This window comes from Penicillium brevicompactum (genome assembly GCF_028827555.1).
Source record: "Penicillium brevicompactum strain IBT 35665 chromosome Unknown utg000006l_segment0_segment0, whole genome shotgun sequence".
Taxonomy (NCBI): Eukaryota; Fungi; Ascomycota; class Eurotiomycetes; order Eurotiales; family Aspergillaceae; genus Penicillium; species Penicillium brevicompactum.
In genome coordinates, this window is record NW_026623209.1 from 364381 (window position 1) to 377857 (window position 13477).

The window sequence follows — 13477 nt, forward strand, 5'->3', positions numbered from 1 at the left end:
AAACGTTATATTTGAGTGTGGAGTGATATCAAAATGCAGGTAAAGGTGTACCTAAAAAGCATGGTGGGAATTCTCCTCATGTTCGAGACATTACCATCCATGAATGCGGACAATATCCAAAGTGAGATTTGAAAGCAAGTTCAAGCCCAAGTAACTTAAAGCTTCAAGACCAGAGGAACATGCGCGGCAGATCTATACAAGTCTCCGCAAGACAAAGAGTCAGCCATCGGTATAATCTAATCACCGAGTGACACGTGGCGATGAAAACAGATCTCAAAAAGCGCAGTCATCCAAAATTTCAGCACAAGGTCGCCATGCAAGACAACGAAAGATGTTCTTTGTTCCAAAAACAGACATTATGCGTGCTGCAGCTGATAGCGATCGAATCGGGATCACGCAAGGAAACCAACTACTGGCTGACACTCGAACCAGAGCGCCTCGCCAGCGGCATCACAAGCAGCATCGTACCAAAGCATGGACTCGAGAACAGCCTTCAACTTTGGCCAGCTCCTGATGTTCGTTCTGTACAGAATGTCGCGTAAGGCGGTGGTATACCAGACGCGCTCTGGGGCATCGCTCGCGGCGATACCACCTAACGTCAAGATCCACACTAAGGGAAGGCGGGTCGTGAGCGAAGTCCACAGTTCCGAGGCAGTGGGTTGGTGGAGGAGGGTTTGGATAAGACGAGCGAGGTGGTGGAGGGGTGTGTTTTGTGCGGGGATAGGGAAGAGGACGCCGACACCGAAGATCTGGGCTGCTAGACGGCAGGCTTCATATGTTGATGCGTGGGTGAGAGAGAAGAAGGCGTGGAGGTCAGACGCTGGGGCCACGGAGAGGAGAGTATGTTGTGTGAGGTTGCGCTGATCGGCTAGGGAGGGAGACGTCGCGGACGGAGGTGGGGTTTGTTTTTATAATTTTAACATAGGTATGAGCTGCCTGGAAGGCTTCGGCCATTTCGCTCGTTGCGCCGATGTCCTGCAGATGCCCGAAGCCGCTGGCGATATCGGCGGGGCCGAAGCAGAGCATCTCTTGTACAGACATTCCCATGCGGGATTCGGCGAGGGGCCAGAATTCAAATGCTGGGTGGACGCAGAGCACGCTGCATGTGAGAATATCCGAGCTGGCGGCTGTTAGCGGGGGAGGCCGTCAGTTATAGAGAAAGTAGAACATACAATGAGACTGTTGCAGCGAGACCCTCGGTTGGTATACTTGAGAGGCCACCTCGAAGCTTGACTAACTGAACCAGTCCTTTTATATGGACCATATTTGGTGGCAGACATCCGTAGACATCGATCCATTGTAACCGCGGGAATGGCGGGTTAAAGGGTGTCCTCCGATGCTGTTGGACCAGCTTCTCCTCTGCCTGATGATGCGCCATACAGATAACGCTTAACAAGACAGCGTCGCTGACGGCCTTTTTAGGATTCGGATTCCGCACAGCCTGATTAATCAACTTGATCGACTCCATCTCACACAGTTGCAGCGCACGCTGCTGTTTCGCGCCAAATGTCGTTCCGGGGATCCAATTGTTCTGCCATTGCACGCGGAGGTGACATAACGAGCCGAACATGAAGGCCGTAAACAGCTCCGCGTTGGCCATGGACAGCTCGAACCACGACTTGCCGGGCGTTTTGACGCCACCGGGGCGGGGCGTGAGACCGGGCCAAACCACGCCGGTGATATACCGCTCCGACATGTCAATCATCTCTGGGTCGAAAGCTCGGGAGGCCGGATATGTATCGAAGGGGTCCATCATTCCCGAGATATTGCGCTCCAGCCGTTCCAGCGCGGGGAGCTTATACCAGCGATCGATCAGTCGGGCCTCGTCGCATCCATCATCGCTGCTGCTGTCGCTATCGCTGTTCTGATGCGGGAAAGGCAAGTTGCGGAGGGAAGCTCTTAAACCGGGTCGAGGGATTGCCCTCGCGCGAGCGACGAGCGCAAACCCCCTCTGGGTGTTGGGACGGGGTTCCCGGTCCTTTGTCTGGTCGGAGATCCATTTCCCCACATGGGCGCGCACCAGACGCTGACCCTTCAACTTCTCATCTTCGTCGGCGGGCCTGGCGTTCACAAAATGAATACCCTCTGTACGTTTTCGTCTGGAAGCCATTTCAGATGCATCGTTCGAGAGAAATAAAGTTGGGAGTGACAGCGCGTATATTAATGTCGATCATATGCGGGCGATGGTGGGGAGCAAAGTGAAAGTGAAGCCCCGTGACCGCAGATCGCTTTGGGTTTTTGTTTCGAAAGGTTATCGACGCTTTCTTTGAGATCTTTAGGGGTTCCTAAGGTTAGGCTGTTTTAGGCCGGTATAGGCCGATTTGAGGTCTAATTGGTTAGGATACTCCGTAACTGACTACTCGAAGTACTAGAAGTCGAACAGTTACCCTTAGACTCTACGTAAGGCATTAAGGCCTTTAGACCCGGACTTAAACTGACAGTCTCCACCTGTGAGAGTTAAAATGTCAAGTTTAAAATTCTCAAAATACGAATGACTCTACTTTCAAAAGTCACAGAGACAGAGACAGTCAGATCTGGATGTTTTTGCCCCTGAAAAAGGGGGTTCGAGCCCCGTGCGTGCATTACAAGACTGAACAACACTAAACAAGACTATCACGCTAACACAACACTATCGCCTATACTCCGAGATTCCTCCAGGATCATTCAGGGCTCGGTAGTAACTTCCTGGCGATTGGTTGAGACTCAAGTTGACCTCAGCCTGCACGTCCACGGGTTCCCTATGTTGTACCTACCATTGCCCTATTCTGTGAAATCTTAACACTTGGAACAACGTTAATAGCCTGTCTGAGAGTCTATCTACTTCGTACCCGTGCACAGTTACTCCGTATAGACCGCGACAACATGAAAAGCAACTCTTGGCTCGGCCGAAAGCCACTTCTTCAGCTTAGCTCTTTTTTCTCACAGCAAAGCCACAGGCCAGATTGGAAATATCCCGAAGCTCAAGAGAAAGCAGAGAGCTTTACGGAGTACGGAGTACATCATGCACGTCTAGAGGGTTTTTCTTATTTTAGTCCGGGGGGGGTCTCACTTATGAACAGGGATCGCACAGAGGAATCTGCTCTTTTCTTTGAATTTCTTGATTTCCTGCATACTTTTTCCTATTGACTTGGGCATTGACGTCTGGACGGTATAGAAATGCCTCCGTACTGAAATTGAGAGGGGAAATGGTGCGTGAAGATCAGCCCACACACAAACCCCCCAAATTCCCTAAATCACCCCCCCACTTTGGGTTACATTGCAGCCAGGAACAATTGCAAGACAAATCCGGAGGGAACTGATATGTCTCGGACTCACTGATCACGCCTACAAATACGAAGGACTCGACACGCAATACTCACGTTCATTCGTGCTATTCATGCTATTCATGCAGCTAATTAGGTGCTCTTTGTGACTGGAGCTCGGAAGATATCCGCATCGAATGACCGCTGGCCCGTGGTCATCATGAAAAATGCAACTAGTCGATCTCCAACAGGGTATATCTGCAGCTCCGACCGGTCTGCGGGTCCAGATGCTGTTCCAGCGCCTTCTCCACAACAGCCATGTAGCCAAGCACCTGTTCCTCCTGCCAGCGGCGACCAACCACCTGCACCGCAGTGGGGAGACCTGCCATCTTGGCCGAATCGTAGTGTTTCCACGCACCGCGAGCGATACCATGGTCGGCGCCAAGGCGTTTCAGAGTAGTCTTGTAAGGCGCGTCGAGAGCGTCACGGATAGGATCGACATGACCCACAGGAATCACGCCTGCAGAGTAATCAAGCAAATTCCAGAGGAAAGTGTAGCCGCAGGAAGAGACGGCATCGTGCATGGCGGTATGCGGGAGGGCCGGGGTGGCGTTGACAGGACACACAATGAAATCGAATTGCTGGGACTCGGCGTCCCACCACTTATGCCAGGCGGCACGGAACGCCTCACGACTGGCGGTGAGAGTCCAGAGTTGGGCAGCCGACTTGGGGCCGAAGTTTCGGATGAGAGTAGCGGAGACCTTGTCGCGACGGATGTAGCGCACGTAGAGGTAGTAGAGATAGCGGACGGGGCGGGGAAGGTGGGCGATACGAGCCAATTGGCTGGCACCTGGGTCAGTGGGCTCAAATGACTTCCGAGGCACGTTGAAGTGGTGGCAACCATCCGAGTTGAGGAGTTGGGCGCCCAGGTTCAGGCCTGCGAAGGGTTCTGCGGAGGACGGGGGTGTGATCTCGGACACGGTGTGGCCAGCTTCGGTGAGAGCAGCAACGGTGGTCGAGAGCGCACGCGCAATGGCGGGTGTTGGAGGGATGACGCCTGTAAGGTCAGAGATATGTTTCTGAGAATGCTACCGAGTTACGTACCGTCGGAGCTCATGAGACCAATGCGCAAAGGCTTGTTCTGCGCATCGGACTCGAGGTCGTTACGCCAGGCTATCGGGTGAACAGAATGATCATACTTCCAAGGCTGCATGCCAATGATGGCCCGGGTGAAATAGGTCAGATCGTCCAGGGTACGAGCCATGGGACTGAAGACACTGGGCACACCCTCTTGGCCTGGCATACTGGTGTTCACACCGGCCTTGGGCCAGCGGCCAGTCGAGCAGCGAAGGGAGTAAATGCCACTCCAGGCGGCGGGCACACGGACAGACCCAGCAACATCAGATCCGATGCCAATTCGACCACCCTGAGCAATGAGCGCCGCCTCTCCACCCGTTGAGCCACCGGGCGAGTAGGCTGGAACGTGGGGGTTGCGGCAAATGCCCCAAAGGCCGTTGGAAGACTCAAAAGAGAGGAGAGTGATGGGCAAAGCAGTCTTGGCATATGGGACCGCGCCTAAATAGTTTGAGCGAGTGTTCATTGGAACCATTTTCGGGGTACTCTACCTGCATCCTTCAAGAGTTTCACAAGGGGACCATCCTCCAAGAGGGGCTGTCCAGTGAAAGACGCGTATCCAACCGAGGTATCAAAGCCCTTGACGTGAACTGTGTCTTTCAAAGAGACTGGTATACCAGCCAGAGGGCCTTTCAAGTTGATCTCGGAATCAAGCCACGACTCAGCTTCAGGGAGCAGGAGCTCCGTGATGCAGTTTGTGCGCTCCTGGGCCCTTTTTGCTACCTTGCCGTAGACACGAAGGACGTCTAGAGGAGAGACAGCCGAGTCTTGGATGTCATGGACCAATTCTTCGATAGGCTTGTTGATGACTTGCTTGTCATTGGCGGTGATGCGGAGGTGATAAGGGTGGGGAAGGGCCGAGAAGCGCAGTGCCCGTTCTTGTTGCTTATGGTTCCTATTCCAAGTTAGCTTTTGTTGCTTATCGCAGACGTAAACAAACTTGCCGTATGCGACGGTAAGAGATGTAGTCAAATGGAGGTAACATTATGGCGGTGTGAGGAGAAGAGAGGCCTGGAGAAAGAAAGTCGGAGTGTCGGAGTGTCGGGGTTTAAGTACGAGATCTGGGGGATGCGGGGAAGCGATAAGATCGTCCGAGGTTAGCCGTTGGAGCTCGACTCGGTTCCAAACATTGTGTACACAGCTCTGCTGCGATCAAAACACAATGGCTTTGGAAGATCACACTGTAGGTATCTGAAGCCAAGTTACCCTCATGTATTCAATAAAATCAGTGTTCAAGCATTTAACGACCTCGGGATGAGCATTCAAGGGTATTTTGTTGCCGAGTTGGGGTCAAATGATAAGAGCTGTAGACTACGCTAGTTATGGCAGGTCGTCCCGAACAATCCATGGATGCATTGGAGTAGGCTGTGATACGAGATTATGAAATTGCCGAGATATGATGCGAGTATGTATTGATAGTATGTCCGGTTTTTTTAGTAGAAAAGAATATCAAAGATCCAACCTGAAATCAAAATGCCAATGCAAACGCCATGCCGCTGGAGAAGCGGCGGGTATATCAAATCTCCAATTATGCGAAACTTCGAAATAGAACCGGCCCTAGAGCTTTCCCAGTGGATGTCGCTTTATTCTGTAGCGTCCGGGCCCGGTTGGAGCCAGTGGTTCTTGGCGAGCCACCATATCACGACACCGGCTATGGCAGCAAAGACGATCGCGAAAAAGATGATGAATCCGCAGATAATGGAGCGTTTGCGTTTGCGGCGTTCGCGGTAGAGCCATGATTGTCTGAGAGTGGTTAGACGTGTGTTGTAGTAAAGAAGCTGCGAGGGATGGTGAAGCTCACTTGTCTTGTTTTTGTTTTTGTGTTTGTTGGTCAACTCCTTTTGACTCTTCGTCCATGTGCACCGCGGCGGAAAAGCGTTTCCAAAAGCAGGGGTCTCGCACGAGAGTCATTGTGGTGTGTGTGAATGCAAGGATAATGCGTTTGTTTTGGTTGCTTGTATCAAGGGGTACTCGGTCAACCGATCAGGCCAGAGGCCAAGACAGTGAGAGCAACAAGTTGAACTCAGAAGACAGAGACCAATGTCCCAGTCCAAGAAATAGCTGGGATAATAATGTGTGGGTTTGATGATAGGTGACCGATGGCTAGTGACGGACAGTAGCGAAAACAAATCCGAATGAGAGGCACGGGCAGTGGCTGCACTTATTGCGAATAGAAGGGCCCCAGCGAAGGCAAGGACATGCCGCGTGTGGAATTCTACCCATCGAGGCATCAAAGGCCGAGTTTCCCATCAGGGTATGATCCGCAAGGCTCCGGGTTGTGGAAATACTCGAAGCCATGCCACGGGCCGGGAAACAAGGCAGGATACTTCTACCAGGCAAGTGATGAGGGCTAGGATTCGCTGTTGTTTGTGTTGGATGCCACTCTGGTAGTGGCATGCCGATCGAGGAATGCGACAACTCAGATCAGATATTTATCGGCGATGGATACCTAGGGGCTGACATCCAAGGGGTCGGATTGGTGGATAGATGCTCTGGAATGTGGATTCTGCTTTGTGTTGTTGTTGTTTGTTCGAATTGAGGTGTGCTTTTTGTCTGCAGCACAACTTGGAACCAATTTCTGCTGTACTTGGTTCTGGCCAATGCTTACAGTAGGGCATGAATACGCTGGACCTCTACAAATGTTCAAATTGTCGATATAGATAGACCGCACAGCAGCTAGAGCACGAAGCTTGATTGAGTATTATTTTGACTGTGGACTCCGCGGCATGTCTATTGTTTTCTTCTTTCTTGGTCGCTTTGAGAGCAACTTTTGGTCATCTGATCACGATCAGCATACCTCAACTGGCACAGAGAGCGAGAGCCTCGAAGTGCCTCGCTTTTTTCCGTGGGCTCGATAGAAGAGTATCACTTTCAGCGCATATACTCGAGACACCAAACAAGAATGGGAAGTCGTGGGGTAGATCTGATGGCTGGGTAGCGAGACGCGGGCTTCAATCGATGCAGTGAATATCCTTCGGTCATGTTCCTTGCTACTTGTAGTTTTCCATTCTAAATCCATATCGGCCTCGGGCTGTAGAGAGACATACTCCGACCAAAATCCTTGTCGATCCCAGGTGGTAATGTCCGATAGATCAGGGTAATCCTGCCACGGCTCCAGAGCAAAGAAAGTCATAGCTCGGAGTTGAAACTGGGCCGCTAGTATACGCGGTGGAGACTCGCCTTCCTTCGAAGGTTCAAATTGAAGATCGAGTTTCAACACAGTTGATGGCTCTCCGCTCTGGGGTCGGGGACTCTGTAATGGATTGCTGGAGGCTGATTGGAGCTTGCTGTGAACTTGCCCGACGAACGCTGCATCACACCCTTTGACACGTTTTTCTCTGAACTCATTCGGTAATATTTGCTCTTTGGGGGCACTAAGATCGGAGAATTCTCACATCTCAATGGCATTATTTGCACCGGATAGGCTGACGAGTGGATTTTCTTCATTTTGTCTTCCTTCTCGTTCTTTTTCCATACTGTAAACCGGATCCCATAGCAGACTTTCGCTATATTTGGGGACATGTCTTTGCTCTGACTATGGTTTTGTGTTGTGTTTTGGCTGTGAAAACCGAGGCTAGCTGGTAGCCGTAAATGATGCTGCTGGATCTGGTGATGCGCGCATTGGTGATAGCAGGCTTGAACGGGAAGCTGCTCTGGAACCACAAACGTGAATGGAAATCGGTATGTCTGTCCTGGTTCAAGACGTTTCGTATCCCATAGAAAATCTGGAATAGGATGTTGCATAGACAAGAATTTCTTTTCCAGTTTAGGGGGTGAAGTCGCAATATGAGAGTTCATGTTTTCGACCTCTGTTTTTGTCACGCCTTTCCACCCAGTCAGTTTTCCGAAAGATCGGCTTCAGGGTTGTCTGAGCTGATACTCACCAGTGAGTTCAATGCTAATGTCCTCAACACTAGTTTGCTGGTGCGGTGTGAATATAACCTCGCCATTGATTTTGTCGTGTGTTCTGAAGAATGGACATTCTGATAAGTTGTGTACTGTGATTTCCACATTGGGAGGCTTCATTTGAGATAGATTGACTTTTCTCATGATGAAAGAACTCATCTGAGCCTTGGAAGTACTCCGTCCTTATTTACCTGCTCGAATGGTGAAGCAAAGTGGAGCACGGTAAACCTCTTTTTCCCCGAAGGTTCCAAGGTCTCTTTGAGCACGCGAGTCCTATATTGTATAAATGTAGTTGGATGCCGAGCAAGAATGATGCAATGGGTGACGATGCACAGGTACCTATAGTCTTCGGTGCTCACCCTTACACCTAGGCAATAACGAAGGAGCATCGAGATTAGTATTAAAATACTTTTGGATACCTATCTAGTAGGTGAGGTGATTTTCATGGCTTTGGTCTTGGTCAGACGATCACGCCCACAGGCACGGCTCAAAGTTGTGAATATACCTTCCATAACATTCTGTCCGAATAAAAATTTTCAGTAGGAAGACAAATCAAAACTACACTCAAGTCTGGACCAGGCAAATTGCACATTGTAGAGTCTCATGTTCGTAGTTCATTACCTTGGAAAAACTGCTGGAGACGGTCCAGATTGGTTGACGCCGTTGGTCGCAAAGCTGTGATTCGCCACTCGGCAACATGAAATTTCACCGACCGTGCAACTTGAGGTGCAACTGCACTTCGGCAAAATCTCAGCATCCTGACATTCACAATATTGTATTATTTCCAAGCACTTTGCCAAGATGAAACATAAAACCGATGCAGCCATTAAAAAGCAGAAGAAGTCGATCGCGTGAGTCCCACCAGCTCGCGCTAACTCTCTAAGTCGCTAATGTGACATGAAGCTGCCAGAGATGCCATTCCCATAAAATAAAGTGCAGTGGGGGCCAGCCTTGCCAGCGATGTCGGCAATCTGGCGTTCCTACCGAGTGTCACTATGTGAATCGAGATCGGCAGGTCAAAGTACATGAAAGGTACGACCCACGTAGCTTATTTCTGTGCAGGGCTGACGATCCTAGTTACATCGAGGAACTTGCAGCAGAGAACCAGCGTTTACGTGACCAATTATCTCAATCACCCGGATATCTCACACCCAGGGGTAATCCCCCAGCTCAAGGTATGTTGCCTCCCTTGGTGATCCCGGGTTTCCCGACTCACCTCTTCGTAGACATCCCCGAACCAGCAGACAGACACGTTCAGAATCCAATGCTCGATGAAAGAGCATGGTTTCAACCGTATGACCCATCATTACCACCGATCCATGTCTGTGAAGCAGCATGTACAGCATTTGCAACCAGGATTCGCAGAGTCCTCACAAAGAGCGAGAATACCTCACATATTGCTCGAACACAGTATACAGGAGAGTCGACCTTGATGAGCATGCGCGATCCAGCCATCATATGGCCAAGTCTTGCTCAAGCTCGACTACTGATCCAGGTCGTTTTCAGCCAGGTCACCCGTGTCTACCATGTAGTGCTTCGGAAATCGACCCTTGACCAGCTCGAAGATGCTTATAGGAAAGTTGATTTTGATGATCCCGTGCTGACATGCAAGTTCTTTGCCTTGTTTGCTCTTGGAGAGGTATACTCGACGCGATCGAATTCAAGTCTTGAGTGCAAAGTCCCTGGTGTGGCTTATTACGTCAATGCCATTATGTTGATACCCATTCTGCCTGAGCGTCCGAGCTTGGCCCATATTGAATCTCTTCTGCTTTTGGTAAGACGAGTCACCTCGGGATTTGACCCATGCTGATATTCTCAAGTCTCTTTATTCGTTTTTCTTAAACAGACGACACTCGGCTTTTCTACTAGTTGGGAGTGCCATGCGCTTGGGATTAACTCTCGGTCTCAACCATGATATCCCTGAATGCAAGTGCCCCAATCCTGTGGATCGGCAACATCGAATAAGGCTGTGGTGGGCAATTTATGTGTTTGACCGGATGTACGGGTCGAAAGTCGGCTGGCCAATCCAAATTGCCGATGATGATATATACGTCGAGATGCCTTCCAATGTGCCTGGCGACATTCATGATGATCATACCCCGGATACAGAGTTTTTGGTCGCGAGCATTGAACTGGCCAAAATCACCGGGCAAGTGATAGACCAAATCTATAGTCGCAAGAAGTTTGCAGATTCATTTCTGCAGCGGGAGCAAAAACTCCTCATTGCACTCAAGCAGTGGTGCTTGGCCCTACCTCTACAGATACGACTTCATCGGGACGGCCCACCTGCAAAGAATGTGGCCTCCTTGCATTTGCAGTTCAACCAGGTAAGTGGGTCAAAATGAGAGAAGAAGATCTCACTTGCTAAGACAGACCAGTGCATTATGTTAGCAAGTCGCCCGGTACTTCTCCACGCTCTGATTCAATCCAAGTGCTCGAACGCGGAAGAAAACGACTCCAATGCCATCCGACAAACTCTCAGAACACTAAGTGAGGCATGCATACATGCTGCAAGGCACTCCCACTCGTTGATAATGGAGGAATGGATCAACGGGTCGCTCCCGATCTTCGGGTATTTCTATGCACACTATCTCTTCTCATCAGCCTTGGTCATGGTCGTTTCCAGTCAAGTATATCCCGAGAACAGCAATGACTTTGCCTTGTTTGAGGCAGCATTTGAGATTCTTCGATCGATGAGCGATCATGGAAATCTCGCTGCGGCCGAGTTTTATGATAACTTGGAATGTGTCAAGCGGTGTTTGAACCAAAGCAACCAACCAGAAGCGGGAGCTCCGCAACAAGTTGGATCTGTCCGCGTCACAGACAACTCAAACGAGCCTCTCCCGATGATAGCTTCGCATCAGTTGGGGACATTCAGGAATAGCAGTGTCTCCTGTGTCCCGGATACAACAGCCGGAAACCTGACCAATGATATGACGTTCCTTGGTGAAAGCATGGAAGAGTTTTTGGCACAACCTGACATCGACTTTGACTTGAGTGACCCATCTATCACTGGTGATGTATATTCGTGGCCGAATCTTTCATTATGGACAGGATGAGATCAAAGATATGAGATCAAAGAGCATGCGACCATGACTTTTGAGTCACTTGGATCAGTGTCTAGTATGAAAAAACCTCTTGTGGCCTATCAAGCACGCAGTAAGTAAGCTGAAATTTGAGTGAGAAGTTATCCTCATGCCCTGTTGACTCATGATGGATACCACGTTGCATGACAAGGATTATTCCCAATACGTCTGGCGGGTCACACTGCGCCACATTAGGCTTGTCACGCAACAGCTTCAGTCAGGCATCAGTCACATGTGGGAGCTGAATCTGAATATCACAATAGAATCAATATAATCTCACAACACAATACTCGATTCATTTCCACATTTCACCTTTGACACTCGTTTCTGTCAAGTTTATAGATCGCATTCTTTGGTTCCCCCCGCAGTGGGTCCCGTTCGTGCCTGACCGCCCCTCCAACTCTGAGTCTCTGCCTATCTTTCTCGCCCAATCTCACCTGAATATGAGATGTTGATGCGTCTGCTTGCAGGCGATTCACCTTCCTATGTCTTCTGCACAGAACTCCTGGGGTACGCTGATCAATTCCGACAAGAGCCCTGCTCCGCTGCTCGAACAGCTATGTCTGAGCATCGCGCAAGTGATGGTGAGTCTTCGTGGACCGAGACTGTCTAGACCTACTGACATGCATATGTAGCCCACGTTTGACACAAATGGCACCGGCGATATCACCCCAGAGCGAATGGCGGCCTTCTATCGCAAAGTCGGCGGAAATTACGACCCTTTGTTTCTCGAAACCAAAACACAAGCCTTGTCGTTCATATACCAGTCGCTAGGATGCTTCCACAGCTTACAGCCCTCGGCCAATCCGTATGAGCCCCCCACAATTCCATCACTACTTCCTACTGGCTTCGTGCGCTGGCAGACAATACAGTTGTTGATGGACCCGGATGAGCACTCGGTTTATCTTCAAAACGCAGTCAGTCAGTGGGACCTAGTAGGCGCAAACGGTGATCCACTACCGAAAGAAATCCCCCGGGATGCGTTTCCGTCGGAGCCTGACCCGGAGATGCTGGAATGGCATGAAGGGGTAAGCCGGCGACTGGAGCACGATTATTTGAAAAGGCACACCAAACGCGCTTCACCGCCAGATTTCGGGACCTACCATTATCATTTCAGCGGAAAAGATCCTCTACCCGACGAGGATGACTATTTTTCCAAGGCATCGCGTCGCACTTCGTCAAAGCAGCACAGTCATGCAGAACCTGATCGGTCCAGTGGGCATCGCCATCACCGCCGACATCATAGTGGACAATACCCTCCCGTGTCAGGGCACCGAAAATCCAAAGCTCGGACCGGGTTCTCAACGCCACGCGTTTCATCGCCGCCTCCGTGGGGCGACCGTCCGCATCGCCCCAGAGGCCGAGACCAAGCGCCCGGCTACGGCCATCCACTAAGCCCCGGAACTGCCGATGAGCCGGAAGTCTTTGAGGCATCATCAGATGAGTTCCCGAAATCTGATGAGAGACCAAAACATCATCGACACCGGGAAAAACGTCATCTCTCACCCCCTTCGAATGGGCACGCGAGGCGTCACTCTCATGATGCATACACCCGGAGACCCTTCCGAGATCTTTCGCCGGGTCCTCAGCGTCAACGCCGTAGCCATGAAAGCCACTCATCACGTTCCAGCAAGTCTCACCCTGAGACGTCCCCCAGACATAAAGATCGGTCCCGCTCAAGAACAGCGGGTGTCAAGTTCCGTGACTTCATTTTCGGTGATTCGGCTGCAGCGCCAGCCGCACCAAGCCCTCCCCTCTACAGGTTCCACTCTCCACCTCCGCGAGCTGTTCCAAGACACCTCGACCCATATGCTGCAGACGACACTAGGCGAGGGAGCTACAGCGGAGGCAGTTCAGGAAGCCGACCAAGCAGTGGAGGGAGTGGTTCCGAGCGACCAAGATCGTACAGTAGCGCAGGCATGCATCGACCCAACAACGGCTGGTCAAGCCCAAGAACGTCGGCTGCTAAGCGATACACACCGGTGCCAGAGGAATACGTTCCGTCTAGGCGGGTGCCAATTTATGAGCGATGATCCATCTTACGAAATTTTCCTTCTCACTTATTCTCAGGATATTCACAATCTTTCCATCATATCTCCCCTCCCATCT

The 13477-nt window shown here is 50.7% G+C and overlaps 5 protein-coding genes across 5 annotated transcripts; 2 read left to right on the forward strand and 3 right to left on the reverse strand.

The window, feature by feature from the left end:
- Window positions 1-392: 392 nt before the first annotated feature.
- Window positions 393-2110, reverse strand: N7506_008310 (uncharacterized protein; the record flags this gene model as incomplete). Its single annotated transcript, XM_056957603.1, has 3 exons — window positions 393-860; window positions 883-1120; window positions 1173-2110. 3 exons carry the CDS (start codon window positions 2108-2110, stop codon window positions 393-395), a joined length of 1644 nt encoding a protein of 547 aa, XP_056806993.1.
- Window positions 2111-3475: 1365 nt separating this feature from the next.
- N7506_008311 (putative acetamidase) lies at window positions 3476-5361 on the reverse strand (the record flags this gene model as incomplete). Its single annotated transcript, XM_056957604.1, has 4 exons — window positions 3476-4299; window positions 4347-4863; window positions 4890-5261; window positions 5317-5361. 4 exons carry the CDS (start codon window positions 5359-5361, stop codon window positions 3476-3478), a joined length of 1758 nt encoding a protein of 585 aa, XP_056806994.1.
- A 598-nt stretch (window positions 5362-5959) lies between these two features.
- Window positions 5960-6287, reverse strand: N7506_008312 (uncharacterized protein; the record flags this gene model as incomplete). Its single annotated transcript, XM_056957605.1, has 2 exons — window positions 5960-6119; window positions 6178-6287. The coding sequence occupies 2 exons, from the start codon at window positions 6285-6287 to the stop codon at window positions 5960-5962; spliced, it is 270 nt and encodes an 89-aa protein (XP_056806995.1).
- Window positions 6288-9083: 2796 nt separating this feature from the next.
- N7506_008313 (fungal specific transcription factor domain-containing protein) lies at window positions 9084-11341 on the forward strand (the record flags this gene model as incomplete). The annotated part of the gene is made up of 5 exons (XM_056957606.1): window positions 9084-9133; window positions 9222-9457; window positions 9509-10056; window positions 10103-10609; window positions 10661-11341. The coding sequence occupies 5 exons, from the start codon at window positions 9084-9086 to the stop codon at window positions 11339-11341; spliced, it is 2022 nt and encodes a 673-aa protein (XP_056806996.1).
- A 512-nt stretch (window positions 11342-11853) lies between these two features.
- N7506_008314 (uncharacterized protein) lies at window positions 11854-13401 on the forward strand (the record flags this gene model as incomplete). The annotated part of the gene is made up of 2 exons (XM_056957607.1): window positions 11854-11952; window positions 12004-13401. The coding sequence occupies 2 exons, from the start codon at window positions 11854-11856 to the stop codon at window positions 13399-13401; spliced, it is 1497 nt and encodes a 498-aa protein (XP_056806997.1).
- Window positions 13402-13477: the final 76 nt, after the last annotated feature.